Source organism: Papaver somniferum, chromosome 9 (assembly GCF_003573695.1).
Source record: "Papaver somniferum cultivar HN1 chromosome 9, ASM357369v1, whole genome shotgun sequence".
Classification (NCBI taxonomy): Eukaryota; Viridiplantae; Streptophyta; class Magnoliopsida; order Ranunculales; family Papaveraceae; genus Papaver; species Papaver somniferum.
In genome coordinates this window covers 146,897,452-146,923,951 of record NC_039366.1, presented here as the reverse complement: position 1 = coordinate 146,923,951, position 26,500 = coordinate 146,897,452, and the positions used below count along the sequence as shown (strand labels likewise).

At 36.8% G+C, this 26,500-nt stretch overlaps 4 protein-coding genes across 5 annotated transcripts; all 4 read right to left on the bottom strand.

Annotated features, from left to right (window-relative positions):
* Window positions 1-889: 889 nt before the first annotated feature.
* LOC113312685 lies at window positions 890-2,829 on the bottom strand. Its single transcript, XM_026561421.1, has 3 exons — window positions 1,626-2,829; window positions 1,289-1,431; window positions 890-1,204 (listed from the first exon to the last, which is right to left on the bottom strand). Exons 1-3 carry the CDS (start codon window positions 2,827-2,829, stop codon window positions 890-892), a joined length of 1,662 nt encoding a protein of 553 aa, XP_026417206.1.
* Window positions 2,830-3,470: 641 nt separating this feature from the next.
* Window positions 3,471-7,540, bottom strand: LOC113310378 (UDP-glucuronic acid decarboxylase 6-like). 2 transcript variants are annotated; one of them, XM_026559033.1, is made up of 13 exons: window positions 7,105-7,263; window positions 6,880-6,968; window positions 6,218-6,304; window positions 5,985-6,072; window positions 5,693-5,784; window positions 5,418-5,482; window positions 5,240-5,328; window positions 4,859-4,936; window positions 4,668-4,761; window positions 4,466-4,532; window positions 4,309-4,372; window positions 4,165-4,205; window positions 3,471-3,958 (listed from the first exon to the last, which is right to left on the bottom strand). In XM_026559033.1, exons 2-13 carry the CDS (start codon window positions 6,949-6,951, stop codon window positions 3,773-3,775), a joined length of 1,023 nt encoding a protein of 340 aa, XP_026414818.1. In that variant the 5' UTR covers window positions 6,952-6,968; window positions 7,105-7,263; the 3' UTR covers window positions 3,471-3,772. The 2 variants fall into 2 exon arrangements, with proteins under 2 accessions (XP_026414818.1, XP_026414819.1); XM_026559034.1 differs by lacking the exon at window positions 7,105-7,263 and adding an exon at window positions 7,407-7,540 and having other exon boundaries at window positions 3,491-3,958.
* A 200-nt stretch (window positions 7,541-7,740) lies between these two features.
* Window positions 7,741-11,212, bottom strand: LOC113312684 (kinetochore-associated protein KNL-2 homolog). Its single transcript, XM_026561420.1, has 7 exons — window positions 11,071-11,212; window positions 9,583-10,968; window positions 9,420-9,493; window positions 8,850-8,943; window positions 8,695-8,753; window positions 8,329-8,386; window positions 7,741-8,098 (listed from the first exon to the last, which is right to left on the bottom strand). The coding sequence occupies exons 1-7, from the start codon at window positions 11,210-11,212 to the stop codon at window positions 8,049-8,051; spliced, it is 1,863 nt and encodes a 620-aa protein (XP_026417205.1). The 3' UTR covers window positions 7,741-8,048.
* On the bottom strand, window positions 10,951-13,560 carry LOC113310377. The gene is made up of 4 exons (XM_026559032.1): window positions 13,425-13,560; window positions 13,254-13,339; window positions 12,359-12,503; window positions 10,951-12,272 (listed from the first exon to the last, which is right to left on the bottom strand). Exons 1-4 carry the CDS (start codon window positions 13,476-13,478, stop codon window positions 11,412-11,414), a joined length of 1,146 nt encoding a protein of 381 aa, XP_026414817.1. The 5' UTR covers window positions 13,479-13,560; the 3' UTR covers window positions 10,951-11,411.
* Window positions 13,561-26,500: the final 12,940 nt, after the last annotated feature.

The following is a 26,500-nucleotide window of genomic DNA, read 5'->3' as shown; positions in this document are numbered from 1 at the left end:
TTAACATGTATATTATCAAACACTAATGCACATCTTACCTTCCATATAATCCATAAACCAGTAGCAATTTGATCTGCATTAACTGTTTGAATAGCAGGGTTGTTATCCACAGTTAAGAAGGTACTTACCAACCAATCATGTAACACAATATTCTCCATATAAGTAGCCAGAGATTGATCTGTTGTTCTCCAGATTTCTTTTGTGACATGGCAGTCACAAAATATATGCTGGGAAGTTTCTTTCTCAGCTGTACAAAAGGGACAGATATCATGACAGGTTGTAACATACTTACATATCTTATCTCTAGTAGAGAGACAATCCTGGATGCACTTCCACAAGAAAGTTAGGATTCTTGGAGGGAGATCTTTCTTCCAAAATCCTTTCCAATTCCATGTGCTATGGGTAACAGTAACAGTGGAATTTTGGATAATTTTATAAGCAGACGTGATAGTAAAGTTACCATCACGGGTGTGCTTCCATCTTAGTTTATAACTTCCAGTAATTGGAATTCTAATTCTAGTGATTCTAGCCACAGTATTAGCATCAAATAAGGCACTAATAGAGTTCATATCCCATTGTTTATTATTCTGGTCTAAAAGTTGATTGACAGTTACATAATGAGCTGAGGCTAGAGTGTTGTCAACTGGTTTATCTGAGAATCCAAATATCTTTCCAGATTTTTATTCTAGAACCATCTCCTATCTCCCAGCAAACATTTTTCTTAATGATTTCTAAACCTTGCTGCACACTTTTCCAGATCCAAGAACCTGAGCTACTTGTTATATCAGTTAAGGGATTACTCCCAAAAAAAGTATTTACTTTCCATGAGTTTAACCCATAGATGATTTGGAGAATGTGAAAGCCTCCAAGCCAATTTGGCTAAGAGAGCTTAGTTCATAATAGAAGACTGTTTGATCCCCAGTTCTCCTAATTCTTTAGCTAAAGCAACCTCTTTCCATTTCTTAAAGAACATACCTTTTTTTCCTTCTTTCTTATTCCACCAGAACCTCATGTGGATTGTATCTAGCTTGTCAGTCAGCTTTTTAGGCATCTGAAAAACAACCATTCGATGAGTAGCTAAAGTGCCTAAAACAGACTGAATTAAAATAGTTCTCTCAGGCTGATTCAGGAAGTGAGCTTTCCAATCTGCAAGTCTACCATAATTGTTATCAATTAAACTAGAGGAAGATTCCATTTTGTTTTGCTGCAAGAGAAGAGTTACACCAAGGTATTTGTCATTTAAGGCTAATTTCTTAATTTTTAAAATATTGGCTACCTCATTCTTTACCTGATTTGGAACCTTTGAGCTAAAAGAAATGCCTGACTTACTAAAATTGACAGCTTGGCCAGAGTAGAGACTGAATTGATCAATGATGGTACTTAGATTCCGAGCTTCCTTTGAATTTGCTTTTGTGAAAAGCAAACAATCATCTGCAAAAAAACAAATGAGAGATAGAAGGGGCATTCTTGTTTACTTTGTAACCATGAATTCCTCCTATATTTCCAGCATTCAAAGAGCTCTAGAGAAAGAGTCCATAACAATGATAAATAAGTAGGGTGACAAGGGATCACCTTGTCTTAGACCTCTTTGAGGATTGAAAGTATCACTAGGAGAGCCATTTAACAATATAGAAGTGCTAACTGTAGAATGGCATTGTTAATCATGCTACAAAAATCATCACAGAATCCTAGTCTAGATAGGACATCCAACAAGAAACTCCACTCAATTATGTCAAATGCCTTTGACATGTCAAGTTTAATAGCCATCCAACCGTTTTCAGCTTTACAATGCTTCATGGAGTCAATTAATTCATGATCAATCACAATAGTATTAGTTATTAGTCTTCCAGAGAGAAAGGCTGACTGATAAGGAGTTATAATTCTGTCAAGCAAACCTTTTAACCTAGAAGCTAACAGTTTAGAAATGATTTTATAAGCAACATTACATAAGCTAATTGGTCTAAAATCTGCAGCAGATTTAGGATTATTAACCTTGGGTATAAGGCTTACAAAATTGTGATTAATCTGTTTCAGCATGTGTTTACTTCTAAAGAAGGATTGAACCATTCTAACAGTATCCTCACCAACAATAGACCACATTTCCTGGTAAAAGCCAGGTGGAAACCCATCAAGACCTGGTGTGGTCCATGGTTGCATACTAAAAATCACATTTTTAACTTCTTCATGAGTAGGAATTCCAGTTAACATATTATTCTCCTCATTAGAAATGCAAGGCATGATGTAGTCTAAATAAGTACTAGGATTAGGTGGCATAGTAGTTCTACTCATTTTAGAGAAATGACTCTTTAAATTAGCAGCAATATCAGCTCTATCGGTTAACCAGATTCCCATGTCATTTTGGATAGTATCTATTTGGGTTGTTTTCCTTCTAAAATTTGTTTTATTATGAAAGTAAGCAGTGTTCCTTTCCCCAAATTTAAAAGCTTCTTCCTTACCTCTTTGCCTCCAGAAATCCTCCTTAATGTCATACCTATGTTTAAGCTTAGATTGCACTTCCACAACAACAGCAGAGTTAGGAGCATGATTAGTATATAAAAGATTATGCAAAGTAGTTTCAAGCTTATTTATCTGAGTAGATATATTACCAAAAACATTGTAGTTCCATTTCCTAAGTTCTTCCTTAGTGACAGTCAAGGCTTTTGAGTGTCTAAAAGCAGGAGAACCCATTCCACATTTTTTCCAGCTGCTTTCAATAAGATCTTTACAAGTGGCATCTCTAAACCAGGCTCTATTGAATCTGAATGGTTTAAAAACTTTAGATTCATTTCTAGCAGTAGTTAAGAGAATAGAGCAGTGGTCACTAGCCATAGGAATGAGGTGATAAACAGCAGCTCTAGGATAATTATGTTACCACTCCAGATTGGTAACACATCTGTCTAGCCTTTCTAAGATTAACTCTTGACCTTGTCTCCTATTTGACCAAGTAAATGGGTTTCCTATCTAGGACATACTATGCAAACTGCAACTAGAGAGAATATTCTTGGCCCTATCAATATCAACCTGATTAACAGCATTTCCTCCCTCTTTTCATCTTGCTGAGAATAAAGTTAAGATCCCCTATGACAACCCAAGGTAAATTGTGCTGATTTGAAACATTCATAAGATAGTCCAATGGGAGTCCCTAATATCCTCATCCAAGGCTCCATAAACAAAAGATAATAAGGATTCTTTAGTTCTAGCATCAATGTTGATAGCATTATATTGACGGTCCACAATTTTTAAAAGAGAAGTGTATTGTTTTTTGTTATAATAAACTGATGATGGAACAGAGAACTGAGAGAAATTTAATGAATGTGGATGGTTGGAACTGCTGCGATATGAAATTGAGCCTTAACTTTTTTGGTCAAATATGTCGATGCCCCTTCTTTTTCTTGCTCGAGTCTTAAATCGGTTGCTAAACTGGAATAATGGGTATAAAAATTAGGACGTGGTGTGATGTTTTCAGAAGGTTTAAAGTAAAATCTATCCATTTATGAATCTTAACCCACTGAAGCACATGGATTTCACTATTATAGCCATAGTAATGAAATTGATGAGCTAGGGAACCTCTCTCATTTTACAGGAACCAAATAACATATATCATATTCATACCATATTTAAACACAATGTACTTGATAAACTAAGTAGGAAGTAAGTTGATACCATTTACTTCTTTTTTTGATGATGGAATATCAAATAGAAACACACACTAGGCCAAATGGCTGCAAAACTCTTGTAGTTTCTCTCTGTTCATATGTTTATGGTGCGGCAGTTAATTCTTCTTGGCGACTCCAAGCCTCTGTCGAAAATCTTCTTCCATTAGAGGAAGACCCTCGCGCAGACTGACCTTTGGTTCCCATCTGAGCAACTCCTTCGCCTTTGAGATGTCTGGCTTTCTTTGACGTGGGTCATCTGGTGTATTCTCCACAACTTTCAACTTCACGTCAGGATCAATCAACTGCAAACCACATGATCAAGTATAACAATGATCAGAATCCCACAAACAGAAATCCACAACCTGCAAGATTGAATTGGCTGAAACATTTTATGTGTGAATGGAAAACTGGATGGTGGAGCCAAAAGATGTAACAGGTCCGTGCCAGAGAAGTAATGTGATCCTTTTCACAGCATTTTGCATATTTCTAATGATAAACCACAACTGACCTCCTTCACTGTCTCGGCGAGTTCCATCATTGTAAATTCACCTATATTATCCCAGAATAAATAACTTAGAATCAACTAATGTTTCTTTTGAATAAATTAATATGAAAATCCTCCAATAATTTCATAAAAATCAAGTAGCTGAACCTGGGTTTCCAATGTTAATGGGTCCTGTATTTTCTCCTTCCATGAGGCGAATAAGGCCATCAACCTTTCAATATTGGCAAAATACAATGAGAAGTAAGAAACAAAGATATTCACTCTGAAATTCTTGAAAGCAGACAAAGCTTTTCTAGTATATTACCATGTCGGAAACGAAGCAAAAACTCCTAGTTTGAGTTCCAGGAGCTTGAACTGTCAAAGATTCACCTCTGCACAAATCACAAGCAAAAGATTAATTTTAATGGAATTCACAAAAGCATGAGAGGGGATGAAAACTCCAAAGGTGCTCGTGTGCATAAAAGAGAAGAAAAAAAGAAAGAAAGAAAAGAAGAAGAAGAAGTTACCGGAGTGCTTGAGCGATGAAATTGCTGACAACACGTCCATCATCAATATTCATCCTGGGTCCATAAGTATTGAAAATTCTGGCAATGCGAATTTCTGTGGGTACAAATACAAGCAAAGCTTAAAACTTACAAAACGACATCCAGCAAGGTAGTTCATCTTATTTACTTTCCAGGAATCCCTGCCGGTTTACCTATGCCATGCTGTCTGTGATAATCAAACATCAAAGTCTCCGCAACACGCTTTCCCTCATCATAGCAGCTTCTGACACCTGAAGCATAAGTCAAGATATCCTTTTCAATCAAACCTCGTAAATTTGTAATGCTTGGTTGTTAAGCACAAACTACTGCTGGATTAGATCAACCGCACCATCATTGTTGGCTTAAGAGGGAAAGCGAATACAGGATTAAGCCAAGACAATATATAGAATAAATTGATTGAAATTGGCTTAAGAGGTAAATTGTGATTGACCCAACTCCCGAGAAAACTTTTCAGGGGAGCTTATAGGCAAGTACAACCCACTTATAATAACCAAAAGTTGTAAAAACTGAGCTGTCAGAGTCAGCAAATCTACCAATCGGGTTCACATTTCCCCAATAATCTTCAGTCTGGGGATGCACAAGAGGGTCTCCATACACCTCCGAGGTCGATGTCAACAAAATCCTGTTGGATTGCATCATGAGTGAAAAAGAAATATGGACTCCAAAACACATATTAGGTTAATTCACTACGAAATGGTAGAAACCACCAACCTGGCTCCAACTCTCTTTGCAAGTCCCAACATATTTAAAGTGCCAATGACATTTGTCTTTATCGTCTGTGGAGTATCAACCACTAATCAGTCAATCAAACCATCTCCAAAATTAAGGTAAACATGTAAGGACTGAAACAGTCCTATAAATGACGTGCATCGACTTTTAGAAAGTAACAGATATATGTCATGTTTGGTTTCAGAGGTCATGGTTTACCCAAAACATGGGAAAGAGCACAGATCTCGTGCCCAGATGTTTGATGGGAATTTAACTACCTTTACTGGGTTGTGTTTGTAGAAAATTGGAGATGCAGGGCAGGCAAGATGGTATATTCGATCAACCTCAATCAGCAGTGGTTCTGTCACATCTGCAGAATGATAAAACGCCAAATGTCAAGTGATCGGCAAGTAGGAGATAATTTCTTTTTATGTTCTTTCAGTTAATCATTATTCTGTACAGTCTATGCCTTTTATTCTACATCATGTAAGGTTCCATGAGGAGAACTTGGTAAGAGGATGGGTTGTGCACTGATTCACAATCAAGTTAAGTTGAATAGGAAGTAGATACCGTGTCGAATAAGCTCAAATCTTGGGTGACCAATCCACTTCTTTATGTTGTCTTTTGAACCGGTGAAGTAGTTATCAGCAACAATAACCTGTGGTAACCAGGAAAAATCTGAGTAACAAAGAGATACTTATTTAAACTATGCTTGTAGATTCTAGCAAAGTCCACCAGGCATACAACCATTAATTTCAAAAAAAAAAAAAGCAAAAGAAAGATAAGTAGAAAGGAAAGAGTACCTCGTTTTTTTCATTTTCCATCAACTTATCTACAAGGTGGGAGCCAATGAACCCAGCTCCTCCAGTAATAAGGATTCGCATATTGGACTGTTAATCGTAAGAGAACTGGTTACTATCACAGAATATCATCTTATAACAGAAATAACGGAGAATAGTTTAATGTAATAATAATGCAGAAGGAAATCTTCTCTTAAAGGTACCAACATCACAATCCTTATAGAGTTATAGCGCTTACTCCCAAATAGGCTCCCAGACAAATGTACCAGACAATACAATTGTAAGGATCATGAGAATAGACTGATATTCCCCCAAGGAGAAACTTTACACACACCAGATGGCGGTTTTAGTTAGCACGCACGACTTAAGCATAAATAAGAAAAGAGAAAGACATTGCCATGCTATCACACCAACTGATCCACACTCAAATCACTCATTTCTCATGTAATGCGAAACATTATCGGGTAAATTGATCAGCAATACCCATTTCCCAAGCACATTTTAATGACATTAGAGCAAAAGTTAAATTAAACAGTCACAAAAATCAACAACAGGGAATCTTGAGACGAGAGTCACGAGACCGATGTAGAAGATACCGAGCTACAAAACGTTCACACTAGAGATCTAAATACAAAATGTTTAGAAACAAAGATATGCCATTTTACCTGAAAAAATTTAGAATTCCTTAGAGGAGATGGAGTTGGAGGGGCCTTTTGGTGATCTCCGTTGGTTGCCATTGCTTGGATCTCTCGCTCTAATCAAATAAGAAATTCCAGTTATAACCAATAAAAAGATCAAAAAGAAACATCTTTCATCACAAACTAAGATCCAACTAAAACTAAAAGGATTCAACATTCAATCACTCTTCTGATCCAAAAACTAGAACTTACCAAACTCAGTAAATGAGTGTTTTTTTACTTCTTCTTCTCTTTGATCGAAAGAAACAATGTGAATGGGTTTCTAAGATGAAAGCTAGTATATTTATAATCAAATTTGAATCTACCAAACTCAAATAATGAAAGACAGAAAAGAAAAGAAATTACAAAGAAAAGGCAGAAACTTGGAGTTGAAGCGAAAAAAGAGAAGAAGAAAAATGTGAATTGAAAGCTTATCAATAACAACTCAGTAACGTAGAAACTAATTATTATTATTGCTGTTCAGATCTGAATCTCGAACAAATTGAGTTTATTACCTTGTGCAGGGACAAAAATCTAAGTTAGATTTGTGAATTCAGAGCTTCTTCTTCTTCTTCTTCTTCTTAATATCCGCAAACGTACTATGTTAATAAACGTTTTTTTAAATAATTAGAAACAGTTGGGTAGGGAATCGGGATAAACGAGAATCACGCGCGTTTCGGGGTAATATACGTGAAATTTTTGTTGTCTTACGAAATGGTCCCTAAATATGCTTAACTTCGTGAAAGCCCTCACCCGGTCTACTCAGCACCAGAACCTAGGAAAGGAAAGAAACACAAACTAGGCACCTGGGTGCAAAACTAAAACTAGGCAGGTACTACATATACAACCTAAGAATCAAGTACAAGTTTGAAAACTAAACAGAAAAGGCAACCAAGTGCACACTGATGACATGAAACTAGCTGGTAATATCTGAAGAAACTACTTAACATTTACATGATTATTGAAATGAGAAAGGCTATTAAAACAGAGCGATGTGAAAGAAACATTCACTTTCAGCTCTTCCCATCAAAAAGTGAGGCGTGCCACAGAAATAACCCTGCCCAGACTTCAATAGCTTTCTTTTTTCTTGTGTTGCTACTCATCATCATACACTTGAGCTGCTTATGCATTGATGGACAAGAAAATGACTCGAATATCTACGAGTACACTAGCTTTCTTTTGGTTTTCGGGGGCTCAGACCTAGAACCTGTCAAATGTACAAAATGTGTGTCAGAAACAATAAGTAAACTTAATGTGTTTTGCGACGAGACACTAAAGTCCCTGCAGAATCTCAATATTTGTACAGCAACAAGAAGGCATTCGTTTCCAAGAGAAAGTACATACCACAAATACAATATAATATACGAAATTAATTACTTACTTTTTATCAAAGGAGAGGGTGGAATCATGAAGTGCAGAAATTGAAATGAGACAAACCTATAGGATGATCTATAACATTAGGCGTGCCTTCCTGAATGCCAGTTATCTCACGATCCTGCAACAATGTGCGCAGATTCCATGCAATTAGAATAAAATGCAACACAGCAATGAATTTACCACTAGCATTTCAAAATCTACCATGGCTGTTAAAGCAGTTTTATGTTAACTTCAGAGGGACACAATTAGGAGTGTATTGAAATGCATGCGAAAACATGAGGAAAGTGAAAAAGAGTCAGAAAATGGCAAGTATATTAAGTTATGCATACTGTGAGGATAAAAGGAGAAAAAGAGAATTCAGAAAAAAACATAGGGTGTAACTACTGAGCATGTCACGACCTTAGGGCACTGCAAAACATCACATACCTTATCATACATTACTAGCTCATTCCGCCAAAACTCCAGTGGAGGTATAAGTAGTCTCCCTGCAAAAAACAAGACAATAAATAAAAAGTACTTCCATGTAGCTAACCAGAAATGAGAGTTCGATTAAGCAACATGGGGAAAAAAATCCAAGTTACCAGATCTCGATCGTTTGAGACTTAGGCTAGACTGTTCTGGGGTATTTGAATATTGCATCTTCCTGTTAATCCCAGCAGTACGCGGTGGGGATACCTAAACAAATAGAACAAATAAATATATGTTAAAGGGTGCAAGGCTAGACTTTTTTGTGATGACCTATCCAAACTGTACAGTTGAATACAAATAAAAAGCTATGGCCTCACTAAAAAATTTAAGTAAAATAGTGAGCAAAATCACTGAACAACGACGTAGTTGGGTAATGATTATATATTCCACCATGCCACTAGTAAGGTCTATAATGTAATACAAGAGACATGTTTTAGTGGCGTGAAAAAAAATGCTTATTCAGAAATTTAAAAGGCTTATCTAAGCTAATGTGGTAAGAGTCGAATGGTGTAGTTCAGCACCTAAAGCTCCAACAACAAAAGGCACCTGAGAACTGCTAAGAAGCCAGCAAGGTCAAACTAGTCAGCTATTAGTCAGTTTCAGAGGATACCTTCTCAATCCTTAAGCTATGGCATGAAAAGGGAATTTGTAAAAAGTAATCCAAATTTAATGTAAGAACTCACTTCTTTCCACATTCTTTTTCCAGGAACAGTCTCTTGAAATCGATCATTTGGCTGATCTAAACCACTTCTGCCTCCTGCATGGTCAGCATTAGTACATTACTCTTAGTAAAATCAGGACCCATAAAAGCAGAGTAGACTTCATTCTGTTTGTAATGAATCTTACTGTTGGTAGGTTTGGCCACCTTCGACTTGTTTCTTGAGATTTTGCCTCTGTTGTTTGTTCTTCTGCCTTTAGATGAATCCGCTGTTTCCTCCATGGCGTCAATTTTACAGATAGAAGGACTTGTGACACGACCTCCACTCAAGTGTTCCCCACACATTGTATTCTTATGGACTTTTCCTTCTATGTTTTTAAACCTACTGCGGGTTCTTGCTGCAGCACTTTGAGTGTCTATATCCATTTTAGATAAGCAAGTAGCATTAGTTTTGAGATTTACTTGTCGAGGAGAATCTTCCATGGTATGATCAATGTAATTCCCCGCAATATCTAAGATGCCATGACTCCCAGCAAGGGGCCCTTTTGACAATGATTCCTGCAGAATTTCTTTAATACTAGCAGTAGATTCATGTCTTAGTTTATCTTTACCAGGAAGTTGTATAACACTACTGCCTTGGGACCCAGAAATAGAATGGCAATTCATTCCTTTCCCCTTTTCGCAACCAACTTTTGTTTTTAAGAATCCTCTGGCAGGAACCAATGTTGAATACGGGATGTTACCTGGAACAGCCGCATTGACCTCAGAAGGACTAAGACTCTTCATATCAGAGCATGTAGGTGCTGAAGCCTCATTCAGGGAATTAGCCTTACCATTATCAAAGCCACAACTAGAGTTTGCTGGTCTTGAACTTTTCATGTTTATCCTGGTCTTCTTACCACCTTTCGAGCTATTTTTTGAACTTCCAGACCTCTTAGATGACTTTTTGAGATCTACAGTAAGAGCCACGTTGACACCTGACGAATCAGCAGTATCGATATCCTTAGCTATGGGTACTAAGATGTCCTTTGGAAGGTCACATCTGCGTGACCTAAAATCTTTGTTAAGACAACCTTCATTGGGGGATGTAGAAACACGCTTTTCCTCAAGGCTCTTCTTTGAGACATGATGTCCATTTGAGGCCTTACTGTAGTTTACCACATTTTTAAGAGTGTATCTAGTGATTCTTCTTGAAGGATGTAAGATGTTCACATTTTCACCATCTTCTTTGCCGGTCAAAGTTTCCTCAGTTGAAAACAACTCAAGAACAAATAACTCTGTAACTTCTTCATTCAGTTGCACACCAGGGACTTCATCATCAGGAGTTCCTGATTTTTCTTTGATAGAGTTCTCTTTTACAGAGTCTCTTTCAGATTCATTGCCAGAATCATTGGGATTATCTTGTTTATTTTCTTCAGCTCCCCCTTCTTTGTCAATTGATGTTTCCTTAGTCTCGTGCAACTCAGTGTCCAACGACTTGACACCTTTTTCATTCAGTGGCAAGAAAGGCACATCGACAGTGAGTTCACAGGAATCAACAGTTCTCGCATCAGACCCTACAGATATGGAATCCGCTTTTTAGGACTCATTCCAGCAACCATCAACGTTGTTTGCTGCTCCTGATATTCTCAAGTTAGCCCGAGTCTTCTTTCGACCTTTTGAGCCGCTTTTCGAACCCCCAAAACCCTTAGACGAGCCTTTGGAGACCACGCTGACCTCTTTAGGATTATCGTTGTTCAAATCATTAGCAATGGGTACTAAGATATCCTTCGAGGCTTCATTCCTCGTGACACTATCAATACATTTCTTCAACCTCATTTTTTTTGTAGGACGACCTTCATTAGGTGATGTTGATGCATGCTTTTCCTCGAAACCATCATTAGGCGCACAATGCTCACTTGAGGACTTACCATAGTTTACTAGACTTTTTAGAGCGTTTCTGGTGATTCTTCTTGAAGTACTGAAAAGCGTCGCATTTTTACCATCTTCTATGCCGCTATTACTGAGACTATCTTGCTTATCTGATGATGGACTTCCTGCAGTTTTCACTGTTTCCCTCTTCCTTGCCAATCAAAGTTTCCTTAGCTTCAAATAACTCAATGTTGAACGGCTTGACGACTTCATTCAATGGCAAGACAGGCTCGTTACAACCATCAGTGTTGAGGTTATCTTGATTTGGGAATAAATGGTATTTGTTTACCATTGTTCCCTCATCATGTACTCCACAATTTTCTTTGTTAACTGTAGTTTCCTCGGTTGCAAGCATATCGACGTCGGATGACTTGACAGCTCCATTCGACAGGACACGAAGACCACCAGTGGAGGTTTCTAGGTTCTCTTCAAATGATCTCTCAGCAAGAACTTTGTTTTTAAGATGGACACATCTATCACTTTTTAGCTTACTTGTTTCAACCTCCTCTAAAATAATATTTTCCTTTTCCACAGTTTCTCCATCTTTACCACATAGAAGATCCTCTTCACGTCCATGTTTCAGCTCAGTTGCAGATCTTTCCTCATTAATAGGTGTTTTCTCTGGCAGAGAATCTCCCAACACAGGATTACAGCATGTTGTATCAGCAGAAACAGGCATCGTAGGGTTTCTCGAAGCATTTCCAATACATTTTTCAAGCAGACTGGCGCTTACATTCTCAGTGGGTGCAGAATTCTCAGACACACAAGGAAAACAGAATATATGATCACGCGTCTTGGTATCTGCTCTTCCTCTTAAGAAGTTGGGTAGAGAAGAAAGCATGGTTGTTGACTCAAGAAAGGCATCCATACTTGTTGTAACACCTCTGCTAGCGGATTCGTCCTCAACACATGGATTAGAATAAGTCTCCCAGGACCAAGGAAATCCAAGAAGGAATAGACTGCAAATCTGCTCATTAGATAGATGCCAATAAATATATCAATGTACTCCACATGAGAGAAGATGTATAAAAACAGTAAAATGAAAATTATTACCTCCGAGGAAAACCCATTTTCCAGTGTGCGAGACGCGTTTATAGAGCCCTTAGTCACAATAGTGATCCCATCAGCCGTCCTCAAAGTGCAAATATTATATCTCTTGATAATTGGAGCAGTGGAGAACACACCCGTAGATCGGAGGCTAAGGAACCAGAAAAGCAGTAAAAGAAATGGTAGCGAATTAAATACTACTACATCAAGAAGGAATAAAAATGAACGATACATGAAGTAGAAAGCATTGGTTAAACCACTGCCAACCAATTTTATTTTGAAAATAGAGAGAAATGTGAAACAACGTCAATTTAAACGAAACGAATTCTAAGCGTTAAACAAGTTTGGAATGTAAGAAAATCCTGGACGTTTCATCTGTGGAGAAACAAGGATGCAAACTTATTACCCCACAAAAAAATCACATTAATGAATTGGCATTTCTTCTAATCCCTTCAATGGGTATGTGAAAGATATTACCAAAACCAGTCAAGGCACCATAGCGTCAAATCACAAATTCCGGTTTATCCAACAAAATCTAGAGCAACCCAGAGTACAATTACATAGTTATATCTACCCAGTGAGTAAAATGCATCAAAACCAAAACACTCAAACATGGACTAAATCCAATAAGATGCTGAAAAAGAAAGCAATACTTAAATCCTGTGATGCCACTATGTTTATCATGTAAACAAAAAACTTAAGGAACCCGACAATTTTTTCTATCCCCCTGAATAATGATCCACAGTACAAACTTCAGTTCTCAGCCGTATAAGTCTTCCAATTTTCATGGCTCTATTATCCAGCAGAAACCAATTAATTGAAAAGCCCTAATTATGATAATCAAATACCGGGATAAATGATTCAGGGGACCATAACAATGTAAATAAGCTTATTTACTTACTCTCTTAAAGCAAATCCTTCACTAGCCAATCTTTTCCCATCAATTTCTTTTTCGGACTTAATTAACCACCAATCTTCTAAATAAACCTAAACAGGAAAAAGAAAAAGATAGAGTTAAGTGAAGTGAAAAAAGAGCATCTCGGGAAGATGATCGGAAGAGACAGAGAAGTACTGTTTGTTCGTCTTTGGATGAAATAAAGTTACTCTCTGATCGAGGGGTCGCCATGAGAACTTCACATGATATCTTTCTATAGTAACATCGCGGGAAAAAGAGAAGAATAAATCATGGAAAACAAAAGTTACGAAATGGGGAGACCTATTAGGCCTGTTCCCATGGGTATTGCCAAAAAAAAAAAAATGTTGGTTGGCATACCAGGTGGTATGGCAAATCGAGATCCTAGCGAGCGTTATTGACTCCAGTGCTGGCGTTATAATCAATTTTGCCAACGTTCGACTTTCTGACGCCTATAAATACCGCACCTTGTTCTCAACTCTTCTCAATTCTTCTTCTCAAATCTTTTGATTTTCTTAAACATCTGTTCTTAAACTTAAACAATTATCTTTTGATTTTCTTAAACAAATATGGAGAGAAGAAAAGGAAATAAAAAAGCCAAAGGATGTACTAGTACCCCAACTAGTGGAATAAGTTTTGTTGTAGATACAAATTATGAGTCTGGTAATGTCAGACAAGTAGCCGGTGAAGGTATGTTCTCTAATCACCTATCTGACCATGAGGAGCGAGCTAATTCGGTAAATCTAAGAGGTGGATGGACTGAGTTACGTACGATTTTTCAATTACTTCCCTCTGTTGTTCAAGAGAGAGTTAGAAGATATTCTTGGCGACATCTATATCATATACAACCTAGAAACCACATGACTCAAGGAGTTCAAGTTATATTAGAACGATGGTGGAAGACTACAAACACGTTCTTTTTCAAGGACTTTGAATGCGGTAAGTCAGTTTTTTTAGTAATTTAATTTTTAGATTATGTGTTTTGTTTTATAAAAATCAACAAATTCTAATTATGAATAATTATTGTTATTAGGAGTTACACCAATAGATTTGTACATGTTAACGGGGATTCCATGTGATGGAAACTTACCTCCATTTAACATACTAAATTGGTTATCAGAAGATAAATGGAAACAAAAACTTCCCTTATATTCAAGTGATGTAGAAGGAAATGTGCTTCATACAGACAATTAAAAGCGCAAGGGTTAAAAGTGGCTGGGTTGAAAGCATTTTTTATACGTTATGCTAGGAAAATGAATGAAAACAGGGTAGCTGGTAATGAATATTTGTCCCCCGACCATTATGAGGAGCTCGAACGTCTGTTTGTATTGTGGACACTAGGCCAATGTCTATTTCCAAATGCTAGCTCAGTGGTGTTAATTGGGTTTCTCGAAGCATTAGAAGATTTAGATCAAGCACCAACATATGATTGGGGGTCTCCGATTTTATCAGAGATTTACATGGCCCTCGATGATTGCTCAACGTGTGTCAAAGATAGTTTTAATGCTTTTGGGGGAGTTCTGGAGGTAAGAACCAATATTTTCCACACTATGTATTTGTTTGTCATTTTCACATGGAAAATTTAGTAACCAACAATGTTATTATTTTCAGTATTGGTGGTATACATATTTCTGTGTTTCGGAACCTTCTCTTAAGAATCATACCAGTGTATTTCCGATCATACGGAAGTACGATTCTGAGAATTGGGAACCTATACAGATTAAAGATGGTCAACGTACTGCTATTTTTCATAAGATTCAGCAGTTGTGTAGAACAAGCCTTAACCTTATCTCCCAGCCGTATGAAGCAATACTTGAGTTCGAAGAAGAACAAGCTCGGAGAATGGTACAGCTAAGCCTTACAATGGTGGTGTTATACACTCCTATTTCTGAAAAGGGTGTTTGGTATTATGGTGAAAGACAACTTCTTCAGTTGCAAAGAAGATCAGTGATAGCCGTCAACCCTTATCCCAGTTCAGAGGTTTCAGGAGACGATTACTTCAAATTGACAAGGGAAGGTCATCATTGGCAAGAAGCTGATCAATTGATCCAGGAGCCAATGGACAGAAATGACTACCTATCTTGGTATAACACTATTTTCAAGCCCAATATTGTTATGCAACCTCAAAGTTTGGGTCGGATGGATTTCCCAGCTTTAGGTAAGATGCCACTTGCCGATGAATTTCTTCCTTCCCAACCTCACCAGAAACGGGTGACGCATTTGCAGATCCTTCTTAAAGTTCATCGTCAAACATGCCACCATTTTCTTGGGAGGTACAAACTATATCCAGCACATCTGGAGAGGTTGTTACTTATCCAATTGCTTCTAGTGCACTTGATCGGACTTATCCATACTTGGGGATCAATGCTACAGAGTTGCATTATCAGACCCAGCTGAACGATTTTCATTTTCTACTTCAGGGATTTCAGAAATTGCACTTGGATGAGTTGCAAAAACTGAGGGACGGCATGATGTTTGACATGAGTCAAGGATTTGAGGGTAATGATGGTTCAGGTAGTAGTAGGGGAATGAGTCCCAATATTAGAGGAATGAGTCCCAGTGGTAGAGTTGTTAGAGGAATGAGTACCAGTGGTAGAGGAATGACTCATTTGAGTCCCAGTGGTGGAGGAATGAGTCCAACTGGAAGTCAGCAAAGTCGTGCAAGTGAAAGAAGATTGAGACGTCGTTTTATGCAAGAGTTACCAGAAAGTTCTACTCCAAATATAGTGTTAGATAGTCAAGTAGTACGTGGTGGTGAAGAAAACATTGGCTTGGCTACAACTCCTGCAAGCATGTTTAGTCATATGCCAACTGACATAATGACTACAGGTGGTGGTGAACATGGAAGTAATTAGGCAATCGACTTTGTATACCCCAATTGCCTCAACCTCATCAACATTTCAAACATTCCAGCAGCCATTGCAGCAAACTCCTCAAGAATATCAACAACACGTGTTTCAAGATTTGTATCGTGTTCTCATGCGCTCTGAACCCATTGCTTATCAAGGTTATGGTGATTATGATGAGACTCAAGCACCAAGTGAGTCTCAAACCGGCTCGCTAACTGATATGTTGAGCAACACTCTTGATCCAGAAAATGCGGGCAATTGGATCTTTGGTCAGAGAGGAAATGAACAAGGTAATGAGTAGTTTAAATGTAATCTTTTAGCTGAAATGTAATCATTTTTTTTAATTAATGGAAAAAAAAATTTAGATTAATATTCAATTAAAAACTAGTTTTACATTTCATTAAAAATTAAGATTGCAAATACAAACTTATAATTTGAATCCCTGCACATGAACATTGTAGAGTTCATAACATTCGTCGTGACTAAACCATCTTCCGTTGTCTTCGGCGAATTTGGTACGAGCTCTATTTTTTAGTTCTTCATTTTACAACCTAGGATTATCCCCTTTTATCAACCACATAATTTGCTGATACTTTTTAACATTGTTATTAATGAAACAATAACGATTTTGAAGACACTCATTTGTTCTTCTTGGATTTACATGACTTAACGTCGTGAACCTTTGAAACACAGTATCCCATAAGTTAAAAGTCTCTAAATTGAAATCTCTATCGCTTGCAACTGAAACCCAACATCGAATTAGAGAAACGTCTTCCTCTGGAGTAAAATCCACTTCGGTTATGCGAGCACTAGGCATGTTGAAATGAATTTGAATTTGAAGTTGGGTTGGAATGGGTAGACGTTATGTATTTATAGAGGGGGAAAATGGTAACCGTTGGATGAAGATCTGATAAGCGTTGATCAGACCAGCGAGCGACAGCTTGACTAACGCTAGCGTTGCGATGACCAGCGAGCGCTGACTTGACCATCGAGCGATGGACACTCTATCGCTCGCTGGAAACTCTGTCGTGCATGCCTATATGTTATTCCTGACATATAGACATATGAGTTTGGCAGTTTGGCATACCCATAGTGGGTGCATATATGCCAAAAATCAGTGTTTGGCATATGCATCGGAATAGGCCTTAACCGGGAGCTTGAAACATTTTGGGCTTTTCTTGGGTTTTTCTATTCGCCACCCACGTTTCCCGGTTCCCGTCCCCATTTATAAAAGTCAAATTAATTATGACTATTAGCATTTTTATTTGTCTTCTTCCTTAATTTCTCTTTTCCATTTTTATTAAACTTTCAATAACCTTTTCTTTTCGATAAATAAAACATTCAAAAAACTACCGTACTGTGAATCCTTGACCGATCAAGAAAAAAAACTTAGAATTTAATTATTACATCTTTTTATTTTTCAAATTTAATTCTTCGAACATAGACGAATCAATCGACAAAATCAGTATTGTTGTTATCATGGAAAATCCCGAACAATAAACCATGTCATTCAATTTCGGGTTCAATGACGCCAGCCTGTCCAATGGCTCTGATACCAATTGTTGAGAAAATTGGCACTCTGAGCACAGCAGAATACGGGATCATAAAGGGCAATTAGTGATTTGAACCAAACATGGAGAAATAAGAAGAAAAACAGAAGATAAAAAGCACACAACCACAACACAGAAAATACGTGATTCACCTTTACAGGCTACATCTACGGCCAACACCACCAGAAAAACTATTATAATCAAAGACCAGTACATGCTCTTTTCACAACCCAAGACAAGATCCAAAAAGTTAACAAGACATAACATCACTGAAGGAACCATGGAAACCAACTCTCTAAACCATTCTTCAAACCAGCCTCATGTATTCTTTTCTACAGCTTCTTCACAATACCTAGTAATTAGGGAAAAATCGTAAACCCTAAACACTAGAACATCAAAATCCTTTTTCTACAATTTTTTCTCTTACACCGATATTGATCTTCATGGTAGCACTCAACCCTCCCAACAAATAAACCTAAAACCTAAGCACAAGGATTTATCATTCTTCTAGGTTGGATTCTCTCCACACTTCTAATGTTAATCTCTTATATGGAGAAACAAACCTGGCCCTTAAAAAAACTTTACTTTGGAAACAAGTTTTCCTAACTTGGCCCCTAAGTTCCTAAAGGAACAAGTTTACTGAAGTTAGAATTTCACCAAAACTCTAAATTTGACCACCGACTAACCCTGCATGTACATCAAAACAAAAGGTATTTGTTGTGGTGCCATCATTAGATTTTAGACCACTACAACCAAAACCGGACGTCTGCAAGTCTATAACAAATATAGTTGATGAACGATCACAAATGTTAACAGCCGATCGTTGATAAACGACCAGTTCATCCATAAACTAAATTGAATTTTTTTAATGTAGTCGTTGAAACTGTAATCAGTCAATGTAAAGCCAGTCGGCCCAATATGTAAAGCAACTAGAAGAAACAATTAAAGAAACGAGGATTGAAGGAAGCGGTGGATTGTGGAGATGGAACATAAAAGGTAGTGGTCGTGGTGGAGAAGAAGAAGTGATTTGTAACTTTGATGTTTTTATTTTCTTTCTTTTGATTGATTTTGTTCGATAATTCTATTATTACGATATTAACTGATTTGTTGTTAGGTAATTTTATTAGTGGGTTCAAATAAAATGTCAAAGGATGATATTTAGGATCTATAAGTGGTGCATATGATTGTTGGGGATGGGAATTCATGTGGATGAGAAACATGAAAAACTTTTTTTTCTTATTCTTTTTTTGAAGCACGAGTAAGTTTGCAGACCATATTCTTCAACCACAACAGACATAATTTTACCATACTTAGCTAATAAATATACAATATGATTAAGGGAATTTTGACTTTACCCGTAGTTGGAAAAGACAATTTAGAGTTACCCTAGTTCGTCCATTTAACATTGACTTTACCCCTATTTTACAAAAAGTGGATACAATTACTAAGAAATCTGGGATTGAAATTGTGTAATGGATATTTCAGATAATTATCAAGGTTGAAGAACAGTCTGAGGCTTAACCAGATCTTCGAATGAGGTTTAAAGTCTGGCATTTTTAGAAATAATCAAATGAGCCAGTTCAAAAAGACTTCTTAACATCTGCATCAGAAGTGATGCACATAACATTACTTTTCTCTGAATAAAAGCTCAAACAGACTAGCTGGTTAAGTATATGTATTCTTAATAATTGTCAGAACTTATTTATCAATTTTAGTTTTACAAAAATGGAGTATCTAAGTAAATATTTTAATGGCTATGTTGATAAAATCACCAAATATAGTAAAAACCATGATGTAACAGGAGAATATGACCCTTATTGTTCTCAATTATTCTCATCTATATAACTATTTTTACATCTATAAATTGTTATATTTCCTAGTAAAGAAAAATGCACCACCTAGTTAGATGTGACCTTGACATTCTCAAATATATGCAAGCATCTACATTTCCATAGTTTCCACAAGATAAAACTTACCAACTTAACATTTTATTAGTATGTATGTCGGCATTGTTAATCTTGAATATAGATATGAGTCATTTCCTAATATTAGCATCTTCAATTTCCTGACCCATAGAAGCATCAACCCCATTCCAGACGCACTTAGCAAAGCTATAGTTAACAAATATGTGTTGCATGTTATCAATACCCCTATCACAAAAGGGATATTGGGTGTTGGTACCAGAACAATACCTAAAAAGTCTATCTCCGGTGAGAGACAATTCTATATGCATTTCAATACAAAATGCAGGATACTGATAGGAAATTTAGTATTCCATAAACATTTCCACAGAACTGGGGATTGGTGACTGATCCAATTTTCCCTATTGATACTTTTTGGATTGCTTGTAAGAAAATTTCGCAATAAAAGTTCCATTATAATGTGGTTGCCATCTTAAGTGATCTGTTCCTGTCAGAGAAATTTTAGCTTTTAAGATTTTCTTAACTTTTTTTTTATCAAATAAAGTAGCAAGCATCTGAAAGATATTAGTAAACGCAAATTGGGTACTTAGAGTAAAATTTAATAATGTTGAAAACCATATATCTCCCCAGATTAATTTTTATGATGGAATCTATCCCAAGCTAGCCTTCTTACCCATCTCTATCCAAAAAGATCACACTAAATTTTTGTGTGGATTGATCCTTTGGTACTCTGGCACAGATCTTGCATACCCCCTCTTTTTTTAGTCAAGTTTCTTTGGTAATAAGGAATTGGGTTTCTTTAGTAAGAATGGATTTGTTCAAAATATCTTTTTTTCTTGATATTTATGCCACCTAGCACTTTAGGTTTGAGAAATATTTTGTCATCTTCTAAGGTAATTTTTTTTATTGTTCTCACTTTTATTTCACCAGAATATCATTTGGATGTTGTCCATTCGGTCAGTGAGCACCTTAGGAAGTGGAAGCAATTCCATATGATGTGTTGCTAATCTACCTAAGACTTAATTAAGATACTTCAGTCGGGATTCAAAAATTTAGATTTCCAATTATCTAATTTGTTACTAAAATAATCATGGAGATAAGCTAAAGATTGCACTTTGCTCTTACATATTTATTTTTTGCATGAAATCATTTTTTAGAGCTTTGTTGCAAGCTAAACAAAGTAAACAGATTCACAACATTGAGGTTAATTAACATGCATTATCCAGATGTGTTTCATTTGTTTTTTTGCACAAGGTTTCCTGGTATTCTCTAAGGAAATAACACAGAAGCTAAGTACCTTGCTGACATCATAGAGCAATTCAGCAAATTCTCAGGTCAGCCAGTCAAGCCTCTCCAAAATTTTATCAAAGATTTTACTAATCAGGTTAAAAGCCATATTTTATAAATATTTGAACATTAAGAAGCTATCTCTGAATGATAACTATTTGGATATATCTCTACTCCTTCAACTTTTTCGTTCGACAACCTGTACAATATATATATATATATAGAGAGAGAGAGAGAGAGAGAGAGTTTTTTATTATCTCTTCCCACAATCAATGTGTCTACACTAAGAAGTCCATGAATCCGATTGTATAGAAGAGTTCTTGGACGATCTCAAAAATCAATATCCAAAATCAATCTAGTCGTATCCAAATCAAGATGATCTGAATTTTGACAAGTATGAAACGTGTAATATATCTTTAAAGATATGTCTCTTTATTGATCACAGTTAATAAGGACTTAAACTAGCTAGACTGGTTGCACACTACTTATGTTATTCCAACTATAAAGGTAAAACAATATAATCTGGAAAAGGATAAATAAGACCCCGTAAGTTTTGTTAACGAGGAAAACTGCACTTGCAGAAAAACCCCGAGACTTCATCCATCTATGAACACCAAACTGCATTAAGACGCTACAGACACTAGCCTACTATCAGACTTCGAACATGAATGTAGTTGAGACCAAATTAACCCTCCAAGCAATTCGGTTGTAGTCTCTCTCATTACATCTATTGAACCTCGCAAGGTTCTACGTAACTGATTCCCTTAACTGGCATCCTTTACAACCTAAGACTTGCTTCAACCTAAGTGAACACTTTTGGTACCAATCTGGCTTTAACAAATAAGCCTGTTTAATTTCCCTTTTGATTTTTGGATCCAGGTTTGGAATATGTTTGCAATAGACAAAGTCTAGAAAACCTCACGAATCCGGAACACTTACACTCAGTTAGCTGAGAATCTTAAATTACCAACCACCTCTCAAGAACAATCCAAACAAATCAATAAATAAGAGTTTTAGATATCTATCTTGAGGAATCACAAAGTCTGAGAAGAAAAGAACTTTGCGATTTCTATCTATCTCATTCCTGATATGAGATAACAAGAACCTCGAAGATCAATAAGAACAAGATTAGGATACACGAACTATCAGGTAAAAGATAGTTGGACCTGGCTTCACGAATGTATGTGATTTTAATTGTTGTAGAAAAGTGGTAAAAAGGATTCGTTCACTCATACTTGTGAAGATTTATTTTAAACCTAATTTTAATTTAAACTTGAAAATATGTAAAAGATGATAACGATATTGGGAGAAACTGAAACTCAGGATTCCACCATTAGCCGAATTCAATTGGTTCATATAACGATTCTTAATTATTCTTTTATGGACTCTATTTATTTGCCAAAAGTAAATTTATAAAATATTAATTGCAAAATATAAGCATGATGTATTAAAAGCCTAAGTCTAAGCATACATCATCAAACAAAATCACAATTAATTGATGAAAATCATAAATCAATTAAGAATAATGCAAACAGTCAAAAAAATCAAATATATTTACCATTCAATTGTGAAAAATGTCTTCCTCCATTGTCCCGGTGATGTAGTTTAACTCATCATGCTTAAAACACTCTTAAAAGAGAGAAACATGGCTAAAAAAGTGTTTAAAGATGAAAAAATAAGAAAATTCAATAAAGCAAAGTTGAACTGTTACAGAAAAAAATAAGATAACCGATGAACGACGGTATGCGGCAGTTCTGCTGTGTCAAATGTTCTTCGCTGCAGCAGCAGCAGAAATATTCTCAGCAACTTCAATTTCTTCGCTTCTGAGCTCCTTACTGGCTCTCCAATCACTCTGTATTAGCTTATGTGACTCTATACGACCTATATACACACCACAAATCAATTAAATCTCCACGAAATATGTATTTTTTTTCTTTTTCCAAAAGTTATAGACTTTTTATTCTTTGTTTATCTCTTACCCGTCTTTAGATCATCTAATTGCTCCCAAAGATAAAAACTAAATCTTAAAGAGAATATATTCTCTGTTAACTTTCCCCATGTAACTTCCATATTTCAAACAAACTAAACCCGAGAAACTCTCTCTCCTCCTTGTTTTCAGAAATCTACGTGGAAAACTCCATTTTCTTCGAATCAAAGTATGTTACCAAGCCTGTTTTAATGCAACAAGCCCATATCAATCCAAATCCAAGAAAGTCTCTGGTTAAAACTCAATCAAAATCTGCCCAGAAAATCTCGCTGCTGGTTGGTTCTTTTTCCGCCAAAAATCATGTTTGAAGTGGTGAACAAAGTGGAGTCCCCCTATCCAGACTGGGGGACCTTTTAGCATTTATTCTGGGGTGCCTTTAGTAATTTTTCAGGTGCCTTTAATACTTTTCGAGCCAATTTTTCCACACTTGTTTATTTCCCAAAAACACCTACACACACAAAACACCATATACATGCACAAAATCGAGCACTAACAATTTAGACACAAAAATGTGTTTATCACAAACCCCTAAGTAAAGTCTTTAAGGCGTAACCTAATTATGTTTCTCGGAGAAAAACTAGGTTAATATAATACGACTATAACAAGCATCTTGGGCACAAAACTGACTGTGATTACGAAGTCATGCTGCATGAATATCTCTATTTATATATTTTCAAGGCTCTATGTAGCTTTAAATTCAAGCTAAGATAACTTGAGATTCAGGAAAATATTTTCTTAGTTTAGATGAAAATCTTATTAGGAATTCATACAATCATGTGAGAAATTCTCCTTGAAATTACACAAAAGAATATACACTATGGCCTAGTGTTACGGAACCTTGTAAAATGATAGTTCGTGGCAAATATGTCTTATAAAAACAAGCATAAATCGTGTTCATTAACACTCAAGACTTAAACCATGATTGAAAAACATAAAGTGATTTAGCGAACAAGGTTGTCTTATAAGTGTTTATGAGACTTGTAGCAATGCAATGCCAAACTTATTTGTGAAAATAGTTTATGGGCATCTGCTTAGTTCGATACTGGGTAGGTAGGTCTAGGGGTACGCATACCTATAAACATGTCCATGAACCCAGGTTGTTGGGGCACGCGTACCCTCATCCATTCACAATACTCAAATCCTAAGGATACGCGTACTTTGTATGTGTACCTCCATCTCATTCATGAAATCATAATCTTAGAGTACGCGGACTGGGTATGCGTACCTACCATATTCGGGAACTCAGACCACTAGGGTATGTGTACCTACCCCAATATTCAGTAATTTCTGAAAATTCTATTTAAACAATTTGAAACATTCCCAATCGCCATAAACAATAAACTAGATTTTATGCCCGTGCTATGCACCGGGCAGACCCGAAACCCATCCACCATATGTTTTTTGTTTTAACCATATTTTGGTTTAGTGTGTGTTGTGTACCTGAAAGTACAACAGGGTTTCCATCAATAATAACTGTAACCTCTCCGATCCGAAGATCTGAGCCATCTAGTTCAGAAGAACCAGCCATGAAATCGATTGAACGACTATTTAGATTAATATTTTCATAAGAGTTTCATTATAGACTCTGAGCTTATAAGGCTCGACTCTACTGAATAGATCCAACGGTCACAATGCTAACACATGGATAAATCTAACCCATCCCTTACAATTTATAAGGACACCCATTACCCAGTTAATTACCACCAATAAGACTGGTACTAAATACTAACACGGAATGGGATAAGGGATACCCTCTCCTCGTCATAGCGGTCATACGACATTCCCCACTCCTTGAAAACATCCTTGTCCTCAAGGATGAGAACTGAGTTGCCAAGCCCTCTCCTCTTCATAGCGGTTATACGACATAAGGTGGCAACACAGGGTAGTAGTGCAACACCGAAATCCCCTCAGCAAACTGATCTTTTTTATGTCAGGTTCCAAACAGTAAACATGTGCATAATCTTCACAAGTCGCAGCTTGATAAACATGGATAAAAGTAACACTACCATCAGGACTCGTGGCTAGGACCACATTAACATCAGAAAATTCCAACTGAAGATAGTGACGTCGTGTCACATTAGAAAAATCATGGAACTCTAGAAAGGCACCAGCTGAATTGGAGACGCCCGGATAAGCTAACATCTTTCCTCTAGCATATATCCAGCGAGCAAACTTGAGAAAAAAGAGATAGGCAACAACTATTACTGGTAACATGTCGTATCCAAGTTGCCAATCATGTGATAAATTCTGCATAGTCGAAAGCAACTTCTGGAAATTGTAAGCATCAACATAGAGGTATAATCAGGAAGTCCAACAACTTTGGCTGCCGAACTGTCCACTTTAAGCAATTGGGGTAACCGGTTTGAAAAATCTGGTGATAACGCGGTACCATGTACCATGAAGATATGAAGGCAAGAAAAACAAACTCATATAGAAAATTCTAATACTCCACAATCCAGATGTAACCAATCTGAATTTACACTTCGAATACCCCATCAACAACCACACATTTAGAATCTGAAGTATCACACCCTCTCGATGTTCATGTATACCCGTGCTGACTTTTAACCATTCGCCAGAGAAGACTGGTGCAGCATTAGGTAAACTATGACAAACAAATCCCGGCAGATGCTGGTAATACCAATGAGGATACTAACTGGTTCGTGAGGGATAAATTTGAGCTATAACAATGGCATGAACTGAGAAATGAACTGCCGCATCAGTACTCCATAAAGCATTTGAAAACAACTTGAATTTCCAGATTAAGTACTCTACCCACAACAACAGTTTAAGAATCATTTTAATTTCCTCCAGAAAACCAAGATTTTCATAGACCCCAGACGCATGTGAAGGAGAGTGTGGAAAGAGACTCATTCTGAAAATCCTGACATAACTTTTTAACAGCGTGCCTTCTACATCACAGTCCATCCCAGTGCCGAAATGAACTGTCAAACCCCAGACCACAGTTACTGCAGAATAATGCTCTGTGGATGCAATCTGCAACATCTTGGAAGTTATCAATAAGCTTGCTTGTAATGTTTCTAGAGCACTTCATGTAGTTGTTGCTAAAATGTAGCTCGGAACTGTTACAACATGTAACTGCCACTTAATGTGTTGCTCGAGATTAGATGATCCTATAAGCTGCTCAACAACCTTGGAACAAGGCTGTACTACATCTGTGATTTTCACCCCCCTCAACAAGAGACTTTTTCCAGCTAGAACAACATTCATCACTACCACAGACTGTAGAGCTAGGTTCTTCTGGTTGCGAAGTGAAAAACCAAGTGAAAACACCATCACTTGCTATACTCCACAAACTGAGATTAAACATACATAATCTCATCTTCTGCTGCAAATACGCATCACCTATCTTGCTGGAACGAAGAGCGCAAATCACAAACTTACAGGTAAGTCTCTTGCAAATAATCTGTGATTCAACATTATATTGCTTAGTAGCAACACAAATATGCAAGGATGTTTGTAAACCACCTCCCAACTGTAATAGTAGAGGATCACAGAAACTGTATCTACTACTATGATGTAGTTGATCGAATAAGTCCCTCGCAGTACCAGCTGCATGATGACCTGTCACTTGAAGTACCAACCAAGACCAGGGAGGTTTACCAGGATGCCACATTTT